Source organism: Tachypleus tridentatus, chromosome 11 (genome assembly GCF_004210375.1).
Source record: "Tachypleus tridentatus isolate NWPU-2018 chromosome 11, ASM421037v1, whole genome shotgun sequence".
Taxonomy (NCBI): Eukaryota; Metazoa; Arthropoda; class Merostomata; order Xiphosura; family Limulidae; genus Tachypleus; species Tachypleus tridentatus.
In genome coordinates, this window is record NC_134835.1 from 52,945,081 (window position 1) to 52,968,481 (window position 23,401).

Below are 23,401 nucleotides of genomic sequence, written 5' to 3' on the forward strand. Positions count from 1 at the left end.
CTTGCCAACTCTTAGGCTACTCTTTTACCAACGAATAGTGGGATTGACCGTAACATTATAACGCCCCCACAACTGAAAGGGCGAGCATGTTTGGCGCGACCGGGATGCGAACCCGCGACCCTCAGATTACGAGCCTCATGCCTTAACACGCTTGGCCATGCCGGGCCTCTAAAGTATCTGAACCAGACTCTGTGAACAATGATGAAAAAGAGAATTATTTAAAACTCTAGATACAACTGTAATAACCATCAGTGTAATGAATATTTATATACGTCTGACTTGTTTTTATATATTATTTTAAAACATGTGGACTGTTTTACTGTTTGGTTATTGTTTAAACTTATCAACTAGTCACAGACACTTACTGCAAAGTATCCACCCTACAAAACCTAACAATAGCAATATGGTTTCAGACTTTGAATTACATAGTGTCAACAAGTGAATGTATGTGGCTATTTCAAGCCAAACAATGATAATGATTCATCATAAAAATATGAACTATGTACAAAATGTTAAATACTATAAGCTGTACTGTAACTATATAAGCATATTTTTGTTACATCGCAAAAATGGGGGTTTGGCCAAATCAATTCTGTGTATGTGCACACTGACTTTTTTTTGGGAAATTCTTCTAATAAAATTCCCTGTATTCTTTAAATGACTGAGAATTTACCTTTATATTTGGCAAATGCTTTGTTGTCTCTTATATTTACTATTAATATATAATTTATGCAAGTGCACCCCCTTACAGCTTGATATCAGTTTTGACCAACTGCTTGAACAATGTTATTGTGACAATTTTAACAAACTAAAATTTAACTAAAATTTTTTACAAAATTAGTAAACCAGTTAATTTAAAGATTTTTAATGTGGATTAAGCTATGGCAAGACATTGCCATTAGAACTACTGGACAAATTATTCACATATTTTTCATGGATGACAGTTTCCAAAGAGCATTTTGTAAGTTATGCAAAAAACTACTTAATATAATAAACATGATAGCTGCCAATGAGAGGTTTAATTCTCCAAAACTGGTACAAGGAAGTAATAAGCAGCAAATTGACAGTTTTGGTTTAATATTTTAAAACATCTTTCTGCTGAATAACTCATATGAATAAATTAGTTGGTTGAATATGATGAGTGAAAGACAACACAAAGCACCATATACACTAATATTGCTCTGTCGATTTGCCTTTGCCCATGATTACTGAAGAGAAATGAAATTTCCCATACCTAGTATAATTAAGCAGCAAGTGGTGAAACAAATTACATAGTTTCATATTTATTTTTAATATTTTAAACATGAGAGTTGTTACTTTTAAAAGTCATAAGAGAGGAAGGGCACAAATGCTTGCTCATAAGGCTTCACTTCCTATAACTGCAAAATTTTTATTTTTTTACAACTGTAAATGAAACAGTCACTAAAGTGCAAAATACATCTGATATTGTAAGGAAAATAAGTTGCAGAAAGCTCTTCTTCTGCAGCTACAAAAAGCCTGATAAGACATTAATTGCCTATTAGAACTGGTGTTGGAAGTGATGATGTACTGCATGTGGAAATAATATGGGTGATAAAAAGTAGTCCATTCTTACTACTCAGTCTACTAGAATTATGATTAGAATTTCATAATTATGTCCAAACTATGTACTATCTTTACTATCTACAACTTTATAGAATTAAAAAAAAATTATGAGAATCAGAAGCTAATTAATCAAAATTGGAATTTTAGTTTGTTCTTGTGAATTTAAATATGCATGATACTCATTAGTTGAACATAATAACTGGTACTGAAACCATTAGATTTCTTATTGCAAATCACTTGGTTCACTGTTGTATTATGGTATATAAAATTCAGTCACTTACAAATAGTTAGGAATCAATATCTAAGAGGAAATAACAATTCTTCAAGAAACAATGTAGCATTGTGACATTATGGACAATGCTCCATTATCCACATTGATGGCATTCCATTTACAAGAGAAATTTGGAGAAAAGGATCCAATAATCTACCTTAACAAACCTATAGCTGTGACTTAAATCCAAGTGAACCACTATAAGTTTTAAGAAACACCAAGAGCAGATTAAAATATTTCATTACATAAGGAGCTGCTTTGGAAGAGTAGTAACGGTCTATCCAATACATATGCCTTAACAATAAGTACTAGGTTTTGAGTTATACTAAATGGCTACTTCCTATTAAATTGACTCCCCAGTGGCAAAATATGACCTTCTCCCCTTTTCAAGGTGTGTTGGCCCAATAATTCTAGTAATATGATGTATCTGTTAAGTGACAAGATAGGTATCATTTGGTAATTACTAAAGCTGCCACTATAAGATGCAAATTTAGTGCTTACTCAAATTATAATACAACATATTTTTCTTCTGAATTAACAAACTGTGAATAATAGATCCTTTTATAAGTTGACAGTTTTCATAATAGCTGTGTACTTTGTGGTAATCAGATACATTGATATCCAACTGATAGTTACAAGAATCTGCAATACAACAAATTACAAATTTATTTTGAAGATGGAAAACAAAAGGCAAAACTAAACACAAAAATCTAAACTTACGATATTGTCTGGAGATTAGTTTACAAGGTTGCACTAATTACATGCAGAAAATCTATATGAAAAATGTACAAGAATATACCTAAATAAAGGTATGTTCTTATGAGCTATTGAAGGAAAAATATAGGGAAGTTTATTGATGTGAAACGTATAAAATAACCAGATGCTTATTATGTTATTGCAGTTGCCACTTGTTTGCTAGTTTGAAACTACATGATTAAAGTGCTATAACAAATTATTTTCCATAATTTTAACATGCTCTTTTAGCTACCTGCAATGTATCAGTTATCTAGCTTAAAAGAATTGCTTACATATTAGATATTATTCAAGTTTGATGTATTTTTCTTAGGCACACACACACACAGACTCAAAAATAAGCATGGTGTTTCCATTTTAATCTTATAATCTCCCTTAAATAAACACACAAATTCTTAAATTTAAAATACTTTTTTAAATCATTGAGTTTTTATTATTTTTTCTATATTAACTCTCAATACTGGCTTGGTTCATTTGACTCTTTGTTGTCGTTTAGTCTTTACAGATTTGACACTACTAACTTTGAACAAAGTGTATATCTTCACAAAATTTGACAGTCTTTCAGTAAACATTACACATCTTTCACATAATAAAAAAAATCATATTTTGTAGTGAAGTATTTTTAATAAATTAAAAATATTTGTTTGTGAATATATCAAGTATTTGTTTTCAATAGTTCACGTATAGTAGCACAAAGCTACACAATGGGCTATCTGTGCTCTTCCCACCACGGGTATCAAAACCTGGATTTTAGCGTTATAAGTCCACAGACATACTGCTGAGCTACTAAGGTGAAGTTCATGTGTAAAGTGATTTTTCAGGTTAAAATAAAAATACTTTACCTTATCTCAAAAATCATAAATTTAATTTGTGTAAGCTATAGCACTTCCTACATACATTTCAAGTATTTGTTTTCAGTAAAACTTTAAACTTTATCTGTTATTTTCTCAATCTGAACTGTATACAAGGTTGATCAATTTCATTGACCTTGTAATAACCAAAAATAAAATTAATTTAAATTGCCCTCTTCTGTTTCCTAGAATGACTTCAAATTGTAACATGAAACTACATTCATTTATTCTAAGTAAATTTACACTTTTAACCATATACATCTATTTACAATTAAATTTTATTGCTTTATTGCTATTTGAAATGTGTCTAACAACTATTTGTGCCATTATGAGTTGTAAATCATTTGGGGAACATGCAGGTCACATTACACTATCAAATTACATTATCCATAAGCTACTCATATATGTGGCTCACTAAAACGCTTTTCTTGTATTATTAATTGTTTTTCCTAGTCTAACCTTGACTACCCTGAAGATATCCCCACTTAAGTTACTTTTTGTAATAATAATTAAAGAATAAACATGAAATAAAGTACTCACACCCATGTCTTATTTTTTGCTGTCAAATGTTAATGACACTTAACTGATGGTAGTAACACCTAAAATAATTTTTATTTAATTAAATAATGCACCAAAGAACATAGAATAATAATAATATGCAACATGCAGACAATATATTTTGTCACAATTTTTCTGGTTTTTCTATCTATGCAACAAGAGCTGTTGGATGAAAATCTTGGCTTTTATTCATTAGAGATAATGTAGAATTGAACACATGAAAGAACTATTTAACAAATTTTGAAAGAGAGGATATGATGGATAGGTATGGCAAGAGGGTCTGATTTCCTATTTGATGGCTTTGTAACCAAACAAAATTGAAAGCTATAAAAATTATGGTTTGTCTGAGCAATGAATATTTTATAGTGAGTAATTTACATTAAATCTTGTACTTATTAGAAAAATAATGAATAAAATAGTGAAGACTGGATACCTAAAGAAAATGTGTCACCCTTCTCACACTAGGGCAAAATTCAGGATTTCTTAAAATATTAAATTATTAGCTATGATTTTATCCTGTACTAATTGGTGTAGCATATGTAAAAAGTAGTATAATAAACTTTTGAGTGTAAGCTATTAAACCCTGGTAACATGCACAGTAAATGATACCCAGGCAGACAGTGTTAAGTTAAATACTTGTATCGTAACGTTAAGGAAAATATTTCACTGGCTCAAAAACGTATATTTTTTGCAGTAAAATTTACAGAAAACAAACTAACTTAATATTACATTGTCTGACAATTGATATATATTTAGAAATAACTTTAGAAACAACAGATTATTTATCTTTGGAAAACTACAGAATTGTAATCTTTAATTTCTCAGCCATTCCTGGAAAAGTGCTTTCATATGCATACGACTTGATGGTTTTCCAACATTCACAGTTGGTATTATCTGTTGAGGTTTCAGAAACTGTATGAAATGCTTCATCTCACTGAAGCTGGAGTGCTCACTGTAAGGAATACCTATGAAAAAATATATAAAAATATGCAATAACTAAAGATATCACTTTCAATGTTATGCATACATGAAATTTTGCTTTGAAAACTTTTTATGAGACTGCCATTTGATATGCAAGCAGAGGTACATATTAATATCACTACCTGTTGATGGTAATCGACACAATAAATATCAAATATGTTCAGTATATTTATGTGCGTGTGTATTCACACAAACATACATATCAAAATTCATGAAAAATACATCAAAGCATGTTTCGTTATTTGTTACAATGTTTAGGCAAAGTAGTTATGTTGAAAGTTAGTTGAATAGAAAGTAACTAATGGTTACAGAAACAAGTGTAAAGAATGTTGTTCCAAAAGCCTTTGAAACATCATCCTCTAAACTGTGTTCCTACAACAGGCAGTTGCCATTCATTCAACTAAGTTTTATCATATTTTACAGGGTGTATTTTGAAAATGTATGTATATGTATATATTGAAATAAAACAGAACTGTAGATTACTAGAAACTGGCTATGAAAAAAAACAACAGAAAACTTAGTGGTTTTGAGCCATTTCAAAGAATGCACTCTTCATCTTGGTAAATGACAGACAATTACCTAAAAGAACTTCAGTCCTTGGGTCCTTTTGAACTTGTATTATGTTACACACTGTCTATATTGAAACTGAGAAGCTGAAAGATGATTATGAATGTCAGTTAATAATAAACAGAAAGTTAACAATAAGAGAGACTTACCTTCTTTTATAAATATATAATAAATATTAATCCTGGAGTATTCACAAGTACATTTTAATTAAAAAAAACTGTGACTTAAAGTAACACTGTCAATGCAAAACTGTTAAAGTATAGCAAAATTGGAAATAATAAGTTCAGTCTAAATTCTTGATTTCAAAAATGCAAATGAGGAGATGTAGATATCAACAAGAGAAACAATTTTGCTTGAAACTTACCATAAACAGACACAGATCCTGACTTGCGTGGTTTTAATGAGTTAAGATTATCAGCTGAGATACCTCCTGTGTGTTCCCATCCTGTTGGCTTCAAAGCCACAATCTCATTGTACTGACTTTTAAAATTATCCAAATGTTTATGCAATGCCTATTGAGTAGGACAAAAATATATTAAAAAACATAAACAGTGATGCTGTAACAATATTTAACTCACATTAATTCAACTGCTATTCTCTGTTTTATTTTTTTGTACAGAATAGGTAGCTACTACTAGAAAACATTTCAGAAGAAAAAAATCTGTATGATATTTTAAAATCTACACACCTCTATCAGGCATATTAGCCAGTGACAAAGTAACAATGTGACTTTATTAAGATTACATTTCAATAAGGCAAGGAAAGAAAAACTTTTTAAGCAGTAAATACAGAAACTATTTAACACATTTAGTAATGTTTATTTGTAGATGTATTATAGTTGTTTTAAGAAACCAGGATACATTCAGCACATTTTAACAGGCTTGTTTAAAATTTTTCAACATGAATGGTATATCAGCTGATAAGTAAATGGAAACCTTCATTAGAATGTTTTAAAATATAATATTATCACATTTTTAAAAGCAAACTCAATTTTTAGTGTATTAGAAAATAAAATACACGAGACACACATAGCTTTGACATAAATTACTCAGTAAAATTTTACAGTGACAAACAGTGACCTTGAATGTTTGAAAACAGTTTTGCACTTATTAAAACAATTTTTTTTCCAATGCTCAAAGGTTACAATATTTAACATTTGATTTTAGTTTTAGAAAATAATTTTTTTCTTCCTTTATTATTATCTATAATTTGTAATTTTATGTAAATCTTGCCTGTGTGAATACATTGGATATAAACACACATCCTCTGATGACATAATCTTTATGTATGTTATTTTCTGCCATACAGCATAACCTTAAACGAATATGGTTTCAATTAAATTTTATCATTGAATATTATTTCAAACACTATGCTGATGCTATACTATGCTCAAACAAGAATCTATTATAACTACTATAGGAATACACAATGCCATTTACATCATGAAAAATGGAGGTGTTAAAAAAAAAAAAAGATTCTGAAGTGTTACAGCCAAATAACTGAGACAAAACCTGTTAAAGAGTGTAAAAAAAAACACCTGTTATTGGTTCATGAGAAGAAAAAATATGGTCTAAGAGCCTGGAGTGAGTTGGTATTGACAATTATTATGCTGGAGAACACAAAATGGAGGAAACTAAAATAATCCAGGGTAATTTGATGATGCTGATTTAAAAAAACATGTCATCAGAATTTGTTCATCACCTCTAGATTCTGAGTTCTTACAATATTTCATCAGCACTCTGTGAAATACCATGCAATAAATTCAGTAAAATTGATTTATTGTTATTTTTAACAGCTTTAGAAATTGACTGTATTGTTTTGATATAAAATTCCAAATTATATCATACTACAATGCTGTTGCTTCATTCCCATACTCATCTACTCTGCTTAGGAATCACAAAACCCTCATGAGCTCATTCTGTTAGAATATTTGAGATAAATAAAATAAAATGGGTAGAGACAGACATCTTTCTCAGTTGTCTCTCACTCACTCAGCCTATAATCAAAACAAAGTCCTATCTTCTTCTCACATCATACTCACAATATAATAAAATTCTTGAAAGTTTATACTTTGTGGAATATTTTAAACCTTATTCCTGTAAACATAAATTATTTTGTACCTTTTAGAAAATCACTTGAAATTCTAGCTGCCTACAATTCAAGTAAGGTCCAAAAACTACCCAAGCTGTTTATGCTACATTTCTGGAAAATATATTACAGGTTAATGAAGAAACAAACAACACACACAAGATAAAGGTAGCTTTATACCACTATTTTGAGTATAAAATCTGGGATCAAGAAAAAAACATTGAGCTCCACATGTATGTTGTACAGTTTGGACATTTTGCTTGATACAGTGGCTAAATAAGAAGAGAACAGGCATGCCACTTGCAGTTCCAGTTACATGGTGTGAAGACAGATATCATCTAACTGTTATTTTTGCACGATTAATGGTTCCAGATATTCAGGAAAATTAAATAATACTTTATATACACAAATATTGCATCTGCAATGAAGCCAGTACCTTATGGGAACAGTCTTCCTATGCCACATTCCCAGCAAACCAAAAAACAGAAGAGCGGTCTTGCAAAGAAGATAATCACCTTCATCTAGTAATTGTATTCCTGTGGCACCTCAACATTAACTGCTTATTCTGATCACAGAAGGAGAGCTAAATGACCTAATTTGTGACTTGTCTCTATCAATGCAACGTGAGGAACTTCTTAGCTCTCGTTTACAAGAATGGAATTTATTAGCTCCAGGAACAAGAGTGTCAATTTACCAAAGTTGCCACTAGTCTTTCCTTTCACTACAGCATACAAAATACTTCGTGTTTTTGTACAAATGTTCATGCACTAATGGGAAAATTATGTACTGAACATTATTCTCAAGATTGAACTTTTAATTGGTTCATGTAAAGCTCATTTGAAGACTGTACTTTTGCACAACGAGAACAATAAGTCATCAATTCCTGTTCCTCATGTTATGAACATGAATGAAACTTATCAAAGAATGCAGATTATACATTATTAAAGAAAAAGCTATTTTCACAATATATGTATAAAAATATTTTGAAAAACTTATTTTGACTCAAAACTATAAGTGAACAGTTTTTAAACACGATTTTTTTGAATCAGCATTGTCAAATTAGTGAGAAACAGTTGCATTTTTCTAGTAGTAGAGAACATGTTTTTTGTTGTTGCCTAGTGTTACCTATACTATATGCCAACACATTAGGAAGTACAGCGCTATAAATCAAAACAGCATTGTAACCTGTGAAGTAAGGAGCCTCACTGTATGAAAAGACTTCAAACAACTCCACTTGAGTGAATGTAGAGGAAAATAAACCCAATGGCAAAAATAGTCTAATGCAGTCTAGTAATCCCGAAGAACAGAGATAGAAATTATAATCTTCCTACACTCAAAATGGTTTTATATGCAGAAACTTTTTCCCATGTCAGAAGCCTTGAGTTCTCACATAACCCATGATCAATGTTCCACTTCACCTCACATATAAAATGTCATGCGATAACCCTTCACCAGTAAGAGTGCAACACACCCTCCTGATAAGTGATACTAAAATTTACTAAGTATTTAAAAAAAAACACATACATATAATTGAAGAGCACAATGAAAAATGTTTTGACACAAGCATTACCAAATGCGAAGTAACAGTTCTGTAGAATTGCACAGAGGAAGTCACATGCATGAGGAGGGTATTTCACACTCCTACTGGTGGAGGGCTGTTGTATGAGATGTGGTTGAACCAACTCGATCATGGAGTATGAGGGACCTCAAGGTTTGTGACATGCAAAAATATTTTTTTATATAGAGGACAGCACTGAATGAGAATAGCTATATCTGTGAGTAGAGGTAATGTACCGTATCGAAATAGCCATTGCTGTAATAATAACATTAGTAAAAATGAATATCATGTAAGTAAGGAACAAAGGCAATAGAAGGCCTACTCCATGCTGTCTATATGATCTGGGATGAAAACTTTCACTCTGTGGGTAAAAGCCAATGAAAACTGGATACACAAGTTTTCAGTTCATCTAATAAATCAAGAAAAAATTCCACTTCTTGACCAATTAACACAAGAGATGCAAATCATAAAAATTTGACTAAGAAGAGTGTTGTTAGTGAATACACATTTTGGGTTGATACAGAAAAATATTTTCAATAGATGTTGCCACTCTAAAAATTGCAACAAAAGAACCCAAGGCTAACTCCTCCCCTACACAAACACAAATAAATGCATAAGAAGCATTATGTGTTTTTCAAAATTTGAGGAACTCTTTTTCCCCAAACCCAAGATGTGGATAAGAAAATAGATACATTTTCAACCAGTTTTAAGTCAAAGCACATAACAGTTAGAAGACACTGAATCTGGGACTGGATGCTAGAAAACTAAATAAGAACTACTCTATGAGCAATATTGTTGGTTGTAAAAGCTAATCAACCAGATGATAAATTTCTCTTGGAAAAATCATATAATGAGTATTTATGAAAAGGATAAGGCTTATTATCTCTTTCTGTGGACTGGTAATTTTGTATTATTATTTCATGATACAGATGATGAAAATCAGTGATGTCGAGAAACCCACTTGTTGACAAATTTATATGCAAAAACGGCTCGTTTGGGTTGAGAAAATATTTTACATATAAGAGCGAACAACGTTTCGACCTTCTTCGGTCATTGTCCCTGGTGGAAAAACTCAACAGAAACGTTATCCTTTCCTTACTTCAGAAGAGCAAGTCAGGAAACGGAATATGAAGTTTAAAAACATCACAGAGAGAAGTCAAACAAGCCCACGCACACACACACACACACACTCAAATACCTACCACGTGACTTGCTTGACTTGTTGAACCACTGGCTTTCAGCCCCCACTGTATCCCTCAAGACGAAAAGTAATTCGTAGATGTTTTATGTACGTATGTGTATGACGATGACTGAAGAAGGTCGAAACGTTGTTCGCTCTTCTATGTAAAATATTTTCTCAACCCAGATGATGAAAATATTACTGCTGTCTGAAAGTATATGAAGCACAGAGCCCTGTAAGATATTAAACATCTTATACAAGGGTTTCAAATTGCCATAAAATAAAAAGTCAGATTATGTATTTTATTTTCCAGTTTTGCTAGAAACAAAACAGCACAAAGTACACAATTCTCGTATGCCTGAGATGATGGATTTGTGAACAAATTAAAATTTAGGCTTGGGCAATTCAACATGTTGTTTAAATCCAATTTCAAGCTAATAGATCAGGAAATTCATTCTGGAAAATCTTTCATTACAAAACTAAGACCCAATGAAGATGATGTCTATTATCCATATCCAAAACTTATAAAAGAGCAGCTACCATCAAAGTTCTAAAAAATAAAAAACTGTGATGAGCAAAAGAAATCTTTTGATTTGAAAAACCTCCCAGAAGATCAATTTGAAAATCACCAATTCCAGTTTCTATATATAAACAGAAAATAATAAATCAGAACACAAAAATTATCAGTTGTGTTAAACTTCCTTATCCAAAGATGGCTTTGTGTGTTCCTTCTTCAAGTATGGAACAATTAAAAACTAAACAAGTCACTAATATTCTGTACACATGGAAATCCTATAAAGATTAGTAGAACTTTGAATATTGATTGACTACTGCTGAAGTATCTTTTTTTAATTTTAAAATAAACAAAACAAAACTGACTTCAGAAACAGCTTTTCAGAACCACATTTTCAGTGATTTTACATTAGCTAGCTAAAATAAAAAAAATTAATATGACACGTGCAAAAATCTTTTTTAAGCAACAAATGTTTGTACCTTTGGATTTAAGCTATTCATTGGTAATACATGTATCTGTGCTTCCATCCAATTGGAGACAAGCCTAGAAGTAATTGATTTGTCCTCAAGGCACTGCAGAACTTTCTGTTTTTCTCTGTTTGCCCATATCTTACAATCTAATGCTTCAGCAACAGCTTAAAAAAAAACAATTTGTCAAAACAATTTTCACACATTTTCCTAGAATCTATCAAGTCCTACCATTCCTTAGTAACACTTATAGAATTGTATCTCTATTTATAACTTTAAAAACTATTAAATAGAGTAGAAATAAGATAATAAAGTCACAGTAACTTGTTGCAATAAATTATTATGTAGGGTTTTATGATAAAACTTCAATTCCATGTTACACACCTCATTACTGAAAGTCAATGAAACATGAATGGTCAAAAGTTATTGTTAATGAAGTATAACAAGTAAAGCTGGAGTCTTTAGAACACAACGAGAGTCATTGCAGTAACATGATGAGAGGTAATGGACAAACTGGTAACAATGACTTAACTGAGACTAAAATGTTATTAATAAAAGTCTTGTCTTTCAAATATTAAGAGATTCACTATAATTTAAAATAAAATAGTCAAATCATCTTTCAATCCAACGATCATGTGTAGCAACAAAACTCACTGAAAAAGGAAAAGACAATAAACTGAAAAAAAGTCTAAGGTTTAGCTTTTTTGATAAAAACTACTCTATTGCCATAATACTTTATAAACAAGGTTTCAAACTAAAAAGGAATAAAAGATTCTTGACTCTAATGAAAGGTAAGAGCTTTGAATTACTTTAATAAAGCTGATCATCATTTCATGTACTACAATGTCAACAAACTATTTATCACATTTTACATGATTTATCACAGTTAACATGATTTTTAATGCCAAACAAAAGTTTTTTAATATTAAATAAAGTGAGTGAATATTTACCAAAAAAGTGAATATTGAATATAATATAAATATGTACAGTTTGCATAGCTGGAAAAACTCTAATTGGTACAAGTTAGAAATGATTATGTAAGTCTTAAGTGTAAAACACAATACAGTAAGTTATTATTTTTAAATCAGATACCTGTCAGTTTTGTTGTCAATAAACCAGCTTATGATTTTCCAAAAGTGTTTAAAGCATTTTTGTTTTATATAAACATTGTAAAAGCAATAATTAAATACTCTTAAGTAAATAATAACTGACATAATACACAACTTTAGCTTTTTTTTCAGATCTGTGCATAACCAAACATAACATTTTTAGGCACATTTTGAAATTTTAAAACAGAAACAAATCTGTGGCTTACCTACAAAAACCTTTTCTTTACCAATGGTGTAGCTCCCACATACAAACAGAACCTTTTCATTGCGTTTTACTTGCTTTAAAGCTAGATGGGTGACATAGTCTAAAATTGCTCCTTGAGGTGGAAAGTCATATTCAGGATCACAGTAACTAATATGAAATGTCCAAGTTTTATGAGAAGTATTACTGCACATGAGGCAGTACATGTGCAATACAGTATAAAGTAAAATTCTAACAGAATGATAAAAACTAATATATTACAAATATGGGTTTCAGTGCACAAATTTATATTCATTTATGCATTAAGCTTCAAATTTTAAGTTTCTTCACAATAAAATAAAGGCAAATCCACAAAAATACTTCATTTCATTCTTAAATGTTTAAAAATATTTTAAAATTTAATAATGTGTTATTTTACAAATGAAATTTTACTAATATATTTTGTTAGATGCAAAACTTGAACAAAATTTGTATCCTTGAAAATACCTGCAAATATGATATAAGAATGTGGCAATAAAGGCCTAAGATAAGACAAATATAACTTAAGTTTTTAGGATCTGAAGTATTGTTGGTTCAGATCTTTGTCAATTGAATTTCATTGTAAGGTCCATGGTTATCTTAAAAAAACTAGATAACAGCTGGTTATGGAAGGTTTAAGTTATTAATTAAAAAAAAAATTACATGTTAAAACTACTTACAGAAAAAAATAGACATATTAATGGAAAATCTTACATAATAAATAAATTACAAAATTGATTTAGTGAAACCTTACAATAAATAAACATATAAAAGAAACCAATCAGATCAAACCCCAGTGTTATTTATTATTATAACATCTTTCCCTTTTCTGTTCTTATATAGCTTGTATTAAGTTCCACAAATATTAAAAGACTCATAAAATTTATGATCAGTAAAATAAAGGATGTGACTTTGAATTCTATAAGTATAAATATATTTTTTTCAACATCTGTAAGTTGGTGGAATGAAAACTAATTTTTACATATATATATTTCACCATAAAATATATATATCAAAGTATCACTGGCTTTCATTGAGCAGTGTCAGACTAAGCTTCTCCACGTTTTGATAAGAGAACTAAGATCTTCTGTAAAATGGATAATTTCAAATACATGCAGAGACACAGAACTTTCTACACAATGTTGCCAAAGTGAAAAAAGATATTATGTAATAGATATTGTCTTCAAGAAAAAGAGCAGAAATACCAAACCAACATTTTAATCTTAAAATTATTAAATAACATTTATACAAGTAGAACAGAAAATAACTGTACTTACGTTGTATCCAAATAGACTCTGTGAATAGTATCTTGCATTAAAGAGGGGTATGCTTCCATTTCTGGATTTGCTCTAAAATCTCCACAGTGAAGATACTGCTGACCATTACGAAGTCGAAACAGAAACATTACAGAACCTGGGCAGCTGCGAAGTAAACATTTTTTTAATGTTTTCATTTTTTTGAGACTGACTTAATCTGCAGTCTTTAACACCAGTTCTTAGTGAGAAGGAAGGGTGACAGTGTATGTTTGTGGAGGTATTACTGTAAATAGATTTATAACTTAAGAAAATATTAACTTCCAAAACATTCTCACCTGCACTTACATTACAGTTAGAATCCAACATTGATAAGGTGAAGGGAATTGTCCATACAAAAATTATCTGTACAGATTGTAGGCATGTCAACAAAAGATTGATACCCTATTAAAAGAACTGCACTACACCCACAATAGATATGCTGTGAGTGGAATTTTATGTGATGTATCGTCACTACTGGCAAGTCTTCAACCAGATATTGAAGGTTTACTGCATATACATATATATGTGAGATCTGGCCAGTAGTGATAATAAATAAGACAAAATTCCACCCACAGAATACCTCTTGTGGTTGCAGTGGAGTTCCCTTAATAGGGTACCAATCTTCTGTTGATATAAATATTTAAGAGCAGATCCCAACCTGTAGCCATAGAGTAATGTATTCAGAGCCACCAGAATCATGATGAGAAGGTAAGCAACACTAAAGTAGATAAATCTTCTTTTTAAGTTGAAGTCTAAAAGGCAACATTCCAGACTCAGAATGATTAGATTTTGTATGTCTTATTCAACCTGAGGAAACAAAACTCATCTGGTCTGGAATTATGAACTCTCATCATCACTCCCCAGCTGTGTGGGCAAGATAAATTCCACTTGCCCCAGGAATTATGGGGATGATGTTGAACGAACTGTACTCAACCAAGGACTCAAGATGAAACCACTCTGTATCTGGAATTACGAGAAGACAATGGAACCTGTTCTATGACAATGTACTCAACCAATTCTGATAAAAAAGAATGCCTAAGCTCAACCCAACCAGTTAGCCATGTGTCAAATCTGAACTGGTATTATGAGTATGCTCTCACATAGACTGGAGCCTCTTCTACCAACATCTGGGAAAAAAACATTCAGGGATCTGGATAGGAGGACTCTCAACTTTGCCCTCTTCTCTAATAGTGAAGGAAACTCACTCTAACATTATGGTTGAAAAGTCTCTGTTCACCATCACAGTGACTATAAGCTGGGTGTTGCAAGGACTCCTTGCTCCACTAGTAGAATCTAGGAGTTATGTGCAGTGAAGAGCCCTGAGGAACAGTGCTTTGCTTTCACAAATATAAGGAACTTGGTTCACTTATTGCACTGTGTCTACTGTTTCAATACCAAATACAAGCATTTCATTGTCAACACTGTTGACAAAGTTGTGTGTTATGTTACTTAATGAATATCTATTTTCAGACTGCAAGTATAAATACAATGTTAAGACTCATATAGGAATTAAGCATTCACAGTTTGTTAGATGTAATGGGTTCAGTGAGTAGGTTTATTTTGGAAACTGAGGACTGACATGAGGTGAAGATGCACAATTTGTATGTAGAGTTCATAGGTTGAAAGAGTTGGATGCTATCCTAATTAAAGCACAGGCAATAGATAAAGAGAAGTGTAGACCACGAGAAATTGCAGAAAGATTTCAAGATGAGTTTAGGCTGTTAGATACAAGAAATACATCAGCTAACAATGACTTTCAAGAAGTTTGAAAGACTACTAGTAGGGCTAAAATAGTGGATTTAATTGTAAATTAAATTGTAAATTGTATTCTGTTGAGATACAAATTTCAGCCCTTGGCTTCTGCAGATGAAAAACTATTTGAGGGAAATTAAACAAAAGAGTCAGAGAAGAATATGGATAACAAGTAGGTTAGAGTTACAGGTAATTTTTTTGACATGCAGATAGAAGAGTATGAGAGAAGACTGGCTAAAAATGTAAAAATGAACAGTATGGATTTCTTTAAATATACTAATGGTAAACAAAATGTCAGAATAAGGGTAGGACCCATGAAGAATGATAAAGACTCGTATTTAATTATCAGATGGCCAGGTTATTAAACTTTGCTTTAAGTAGTATTCCACATCTTTAACAGTTGATAGATGGAAACAAGATGACTGCCTTAATTCTGAACTGGTTAGAAAATAAAATTGGGAAGTTTAGAGGACAATAAGGTTTCTGGGGCAGATAATATTTCCCCAAGGATTTTGAAGGAGCTTAAAGATTGGATATATGAGCTATTTGCTACAATTTTTGTTGTTGTCAGTCCTTGAATAGGGGACAGGTGCCAGAGAATTAGAAACTAGCTAATGTTGTTCGTTTCTTTAGGGAAGGTGATAAAATTGTCCCAGCAATTACAAACCCATTAGTCTTGCATCATTTGTGGGAAACATTTTTGAACATCTTATAAAAGATGCTTTTACAAAGCCATTTAATAAAGTTTATAATATTATTGGATAGTCAACATGGTTTCACTGTGGGAAAATTTTGCTTTACAAATATTTTGACATTTTTAATAAGAGTATTACTTATGTAAATGAAAGCACGAGTATATATTTAGTGTAACTCAGTTTTCAGAAAGCATTTGAGAGGATGCCACATAAAAGGATTGTAAAACCAATTATTGTAACAGGTATGGGGGATAAGTTAACTAATTGAATGAAAGAAAACAGAGGGTTGTTACATATGGAGTTTAGTCAAACTGAATTAATGTCACAAATGGGGTACCTCAGGACTCAGTCTTAGGACCTTTGCTTTCTAACATTTACATCAATGACATATATGAAAGAATGGTCAATACATTATTTAAATTTGCAGATGATATAAGGATCTTGGATATAGCTAGTTATGTATAGGAATCTGCTGATTTACAAAAGGGATTTAGGCCAGTTAGTGAGTTGGGCAAATAAATTCAAATGGGTTTTAAATATAATAATTGCAAGATAATGCATGTGAATTATCAAAATTTAAATTGTAAGGATAATTTGGATGAGAATAACCTTAAGAGTGTGTTATGAAAGAAATGGATCTTGGTGTAATAGTTGATCAATCTTTAAAGCCATCCAAGAAATGTTCAATAGGATTTTAAGTTGTATCTACAGAAATACAGAATTCAACTCTAAGGAGGTTATAATTTCATTGTAGAGTTGTTGTCACTGAATAGACCACATTTGGGATAATGTGTTCAGTCTTGAGCTCCTTACCTTAGGAAAGACACTGAATTGTTGAAAATGGTTCTGAGAAGGGTTATTAATATGGTGCCTAGGATGAAAGGATTGTTATATGAGGAGAGGCTGAAATCTCTCAAACTGTTTTCTTTTGAAAAACAGAAGAGTTAAGAGGTGTTTGAGATTGTAAAGGATGGGGCAAGATTACAACTCTAGGCCTTCCATCCAATTCTTATGTTAGCCAAAGTAATAAATATAATTTGTTCCAACCTGTGGAACAGTGGCAGCTATATCCTGCTTTCAGCTTCTGTGGTACATTCAGAAATGGGTACCTGTCTTTGTCCATTACTGTAGAGCTGTCATGATCTGACATCATACACCCAGCTATCCAGAAGCTCATTCATATGGCATCTGGGTTTAATTTCTATGGTTTCTGTGTATCTGTCTCAGGCTTAGCTTAGTCCCATGATGGGCATTTTTTAATGAAAATGGCACACAATCAGCAATGATACATTCAGAGGAGATTAAATACTCTTCAATCAGAAGTGCCAACCATATCTTGCTTTTTGTATCTTCCACAACCACCCTGTATAAGGCTGTCTTATAGACTACAGTTTGATATTCAAGATGGAAACTCTTTAAGTACTCTCTGGATTTCTCATTTCACTTTGACTCCTTTCTCCCAAATGACCATTTCAATTACCTAACTGCTATATTAAGGTTACATCACATGCCCTTTCTCAACACCTCTTGTGAACTTATCCTCATGTGTTGTATATATTACTCTTCCCTTAAGGTTTATTTTTCATTGTTACTGACTTACAGACATTGCAAGTTGGAATGGTTTGCAATAACTGTCCACAAGATGCTTTATAATTCTACTCAGTCCTAAGACTGGCTTTTCTTCCCTAACACACTGTGAGGCAGGAAAGAGGATAAATCCTTTTTACTAATTAATCTGGTCTCTATTTATAACTTATGACTGAAAAAATTTCAAATGTGTTTTAGGTCCAGTAAGAATCTTGAAGGTTTTGTGTTGCCTGTACGAATGCCTTTCAAGATACTAAACAGTGACTGTATATTCACTGAAATCATTCAGTTTCCCAGAATTTACTACCAATTACATTGATGAGGTGGGTATGAAATTGATCCATGTCACTTATTTTGGACTGGTTTTGATGACAAGGGGTCTTCTGTGAGTCACATCTTAGATTTGCCACATTACTATATCCTCAGTGGCCTGACTAAATTGCCTGCTGGAAAACATTGTATGGATTGGTATGTAGACCTCCCCCATTACATTTAGCTCACTTTATTTGCATAATCTAGCAGTATCCTCATCTGAGGCTCTTCTGCTATCCCTATGTTGTTATCTTAACCATTTCTGCTAGATTATACAGATGAGCGAATATTTTCATCGCTATGCTTGTCTCTTTTTTATCTTTCAGGGTCCCTTACCTCATTTTCACAGGATCTTACTCTGTAGCAAGTGTACTTTTACCCAGCTAATTTTGCACTAGCAACCATTAATTCAGTATAATTTATATAGGTTGCAAAAGGCTCTATGGAAATAAAGTATTCCACAAGTCCACCAAGAGAATGACTGGGTGGTATTACTGTATTGTGCTGGACTGTCATGACTAAAGTATAAGAAGACCCTTCCCATTCCTGCCTATCATAACATAATATAATGTTTTGGGACAACATGGGAACTATTGGTCCATCTTGGCTGTTCCATCTTCTAAACTAAACTATTAATAAATAAATTTTCAAAATGATCTTAAAGCCAGCCCTTATCATTCATATGCTTATCAAGCTTTCTCTTAAACATGCTTAAATTAACTGCTTTTACAACAGCCAAAGGCAACTTATTTCAAAGGCCAACTACCCTATTAGAAAAATAAAAGTGTCTTAGGTGAAGATGACTTCTTCTCTGGCAAAAATTATATTTCAATCTACTAGTTTTACTATTCTCACTGTTCTTGGGATCTTTACTTTTACTTTTCTTCAAATAAGAAATGAAGTTGTACAATATTCAATATTAAAATTAATTCTTAACAATAATGTTTGTATAAATTAAGCTAAACATTACAGAAAAGATATGCCAAAAATACAATTTCAAAAGAAATTATACATGTACATATTAATTAATTAGCATACTTGAATCATTAAGAGAGTTTTTTTTACTTTCAAGTGTAGAAATAATTATGTACAGAAATAAAACTGTCAAACCATACATGTTTGGTTCATCTTAGTTTACAAAAATATTAACAGTGATTTTTTTTTAAATAATGATAAAAACTTACTGATTGGCATCTAGCAATATTACTTCTACATCCTCAATCACACTTGGTATATTCAAAGGAAGTGGATGTAATACATCTTCAGCTACTCGAATTTTCAATGAAACAAGATTTGCTGTAATCTGAGAAGAAAACATTTGTATTGCAACTGAGGCAAATTAATATGTAAGAAATATTAAGATAGGGTTTGCAACTCTATTTAAGACCTTTAATTAATTTACTTTACTTCTTTTAAAAGAGCAAACAATTGAAGTTGCATAGAGTAGCAATGTTAGGGTGGCTTCATTTCTACTTTTAGGAAGTATAAGAATTTTCATGGGTAACTGCATTACTATAACTGGCTGTAGACAGTGAAAAGCAGTAAGAATTGGAATTGAAATGTCATGGTTATAAGCACTCAACTCTTTACGCTTAGATGATTTTATGTCTGCTGGCTGGTATAACACAGCATATGGATTTTGTCTGGTAGACTGGATATTCTCAATGGATTTTGGAGCTATTACTACATCTGTTATCCATAATAAAATTAACATGACAACTAAGATTGACCATGGATTCTTCACTAAAATCTTCTTTATGCTTATTATATATTAATATTTTTGGCATATAATGATAAATTCTAATAATACATTTTGATTTCACTAAGTATTCATGCTATATAAGTAGTATTAGTAACATCCTTTTATTTTTCATTCACTCTCTTTTCAAAATTGGTGAAAACTGGCAAAACAATTCTACAATTTGCATGTATCCAGAAAATGTATTTCTAACATATATGTTAAATATCTCTATAATCACTGTAATACAGGGTGTTTGGAAAGTCACTGTACACTTATATATTTATTAACAGACAAAACTGCACAGTGACTTTCTGAACACCCTGTAGATTTATTATTATATATTTATTTTGATATTGATGTTTATTTCAGTTAAATGTATATTTAGAAATGCATGTAATGTTTTTGTTAAATTTGTGTTGCAAAATTCCTGCCTATTCCCTAAATTTGTAGAAGATTCTTGAGTATAAGAATTAACAATGCATATATGTATGTAAATACCAATATTGTTACTAAATGATATTTCAAAACCTTCACCTAACAATTATAAAACGTAGCCATCTAAACATGCAGAGAGAAAGTATATCTTGTTGTTTTGCTATACTTGGTATACTCTAAACCTTAGAGGCTAAAACTGTAATGAACACTTAACTAATTAGGAACTTCAGATATTTGACCAGGAACGTTTGTAGATTCTGAACACTTCAAACCATTCAACTTCAGTGGATTCACGAAGACATTAGTATTTTCAAGAACAGATTATAAAACTTCAGTATCTGGCTGAGAAAGAAAGCTCCCTGTTAAGTGAACTGTATCTATGTTAACTCAAATTTAATTCACTTGTTGTGAGCTCTCGATAAGACCAACCGAGAACACAGAGCTAGCTAGCTCCCTATTGAGTGAACTGTACTGATAAACTTGAAATTAATTCACTCATCATGAACCCTTGATAGGATATCAAGGAAGATCCAGAACAGATGGAAGACTTAATATTGTTTGTAAGTGTGTAAAACTTTCGTACATAAATCATTTGTGGTAACTATTTTTAATAACCATTATTATAAGTTGTATTACTGCTTGTATATTAAAATATATGTGTTAATAAAGAAAATTAAGTATATCAGTCTTCTTGACAAATATCATAATTTTGATAAATATTGGCATTTAATTAATTTCAAAGCCAAAATTATGATTTAACTCAGTTCAGGTTGTCTGAAGTCATAATATGTAACACAATAAATTGGCAGCTCATCTGAGATAAATTATAATACATAATGGCACATACAGAATGACTGTATTAAAAGAAAACATACAATAATACCTATAAGAAGATACAACCTATAAGTTGGGTCATCTATATTAAGTTAGATACACAGGTCAAGTGGTGTCTGTGTTATAAATATAGAGCATGTCAGCACCAGTCTAAATATGTTAGTTATGGATACAAACTTTCTAAACATTGGTTTACATACACAGATATTCATTATTTTCAACACTGTACAAATGATAAATTGCTATTATTTTATTAATCACAAAAGGTATGTATATGCATATATATTTGGTGTTAGACCAACATCAAGCTTACATTAGACCTTACTGAGTGAGGAAGACAAACTTACTACAGAGATGATGCTAAGGAAAACATTTAATTATTTGTTTCCAAGAAACACATTATTTTCTAAATGCAACAACTGTAAAGTCCCTTTTGTCCCACATACTACATATATATATATATTTGTGAGGGCTAAAGAGTGATAATATAACACTACCTACTAAGTTTATCATGTTTTTTACAAGATATATATATATATATATATATATATTTACTATTTCACAAGCAAAAATGCTTTTGCAACTGTACAAGTATTCATCCCCAAAGATTTACCATAATGGGAGAACAGATGAAATTTAATAACTGAGAAAATACTTTTTCCTCACTGTTCAATACCTCACCTGAATAACCTTATCATACTTGTTGGTAACTGAGCTTCCAAAGAAACAACAAACAAATGTCCAAATGTTAATTGTTAAACAGGAAAATTATCCACTCATGTAAATTTGTTGCTTATAAATGGCACAAAACATTGCATATAATGCTCAAGTTACAGAAGCTCAAAGCAGTAATTACTCGAGAACAAAAAATATTAACAATCTTAAATGTTATATTTACATTTAAACACGATTCAAAACATAATATAAAAATAAAAATATATTGTCATTTTTTTCAAGCTTGAACTGAAACAAGTTCTTTTTACAAAAAAAAGCCCCAGAACTAAATGACTCACACAATTTTTATGAAATGTTATAGTAGCTGAAACTCAATTTATTGGCCAAAGTACATTTATATTACAATGAGACCTTGTTAATTCAAATGCATTTGTAATAATGCACTTTTTCCAGATTATTAAGACACATGGATAACTGAATGAGTCATTTTGAAAGCAATGGATGTATACCACTATATACTATGAATGTGGATGTTTTGGTGTTAGTAATTATTACTGTGATTCCTGTTCTGTTAAGTCCCTACATTACTTTCATTAATTTGTGTACAGATTACTGAATCGTGTAGCCACAGGAAATGTATATTTGTATAAAGAAATAGCTGCTTGAACTTGCAATATGAACATGTGGATTACTGATTACGTTTCCTGTTATGTATATGTGTATACATGATAAATCAATCAGAGTGTCAATTTCTGAACTGAGGGTTAACTGTATACATGATAAAAACAATAAAAAAAAGTGAGTCCGAAGCATTACTTACTGTAAATCTTGTACGTATGTGTTTATATAAACATTTTACAATGGGTCACAGGTAAAAGGTCATGTCATAGCATTTGTTAAGTTACGTTCAAAATCTTATTCAATGACTATTTTATGAATTTATGTCAATAAGTTTGGAATTAAAGTGTAGATTATAATTCAAACTTTAATACAGTGGTATCTCGGTTCTCGAATGACTCCCTTCTCAAACAATTCAGTTTTCGAATTTACTGTTTGAGAAAATAATTACATGATTGTTGAAAATAAACTTGGTTTCCGACCAAGTTGTCATGGCCTGAACCCCTGAAATAATCTCACTGATGACCCGAACGACCTTCAACCATTTTTGGCCCACGCCAAGCTTGCCCAAAACATTTTACTCGCACCCGTTGCTCAGTCCACAGCCCCGCTAAAATCTGCTGTGAATGTTCTTATTTTTCTTTTTGTTGTTTTTCTAAATATTCTGATTAAATAAGCCACCATGGGGTCAAAGAAAGACAATGAAAGCAGCAAACCAAAACGAAAAGTTGTTAGAGCCACAATAAAGGTGAAAAA

The 23,401-nt window shown here is 31.3% G+C and overlaps 1 protein-coding gene across 3 annotated transcripts in view; it reads right to left on the minus strand.

Annotated features, from left to right (window-relative positions):
* Positions 1 to 3,015: 3,015 nt before the first annotated feature.
* Positions 3,016 to 23,401, minus strand: part of LOC143232169 (uncharacterized) — a 48,052-nt gene continuing 27,666 nt past the window's right edge. For all 3 annotated transcript variants that reach the window (XM_076467273.1, XM_076467275.1, XM_076467274.1), the window contains exons 5-10: positions 19,527 to 19,645; positions 13,979 to 14,122; positions 12,688 to 12,833; positions 11,385 to 11,539; positions 5,930 to 6,077; positions 3,016 to 4,982 (exon numbers count right to left, since the gene is read on the minus strand). In XM_076467273.1, the coding sequence (XP_076323388.1) occupies positions 4,831 to 4,982; positions 5,930 to 6,077; positions 11,385 to 11,539; positions 12,688 to 12,833; positions 13,979 to 14,122; positions 19,527 to 19,645 (864 nt within the window). In that variant the 3' untranslated portion in view covers positions 3,016 to 4,830. The remainder of the gene's footprint in view (positions 4,983 to 5,929; positions 6,078 to 11,384; positions 11,540 to 12,687; positions 12,834 to 13,978; positions 14,123 to 19,526; positions 19,646 to 23,401) is intronic.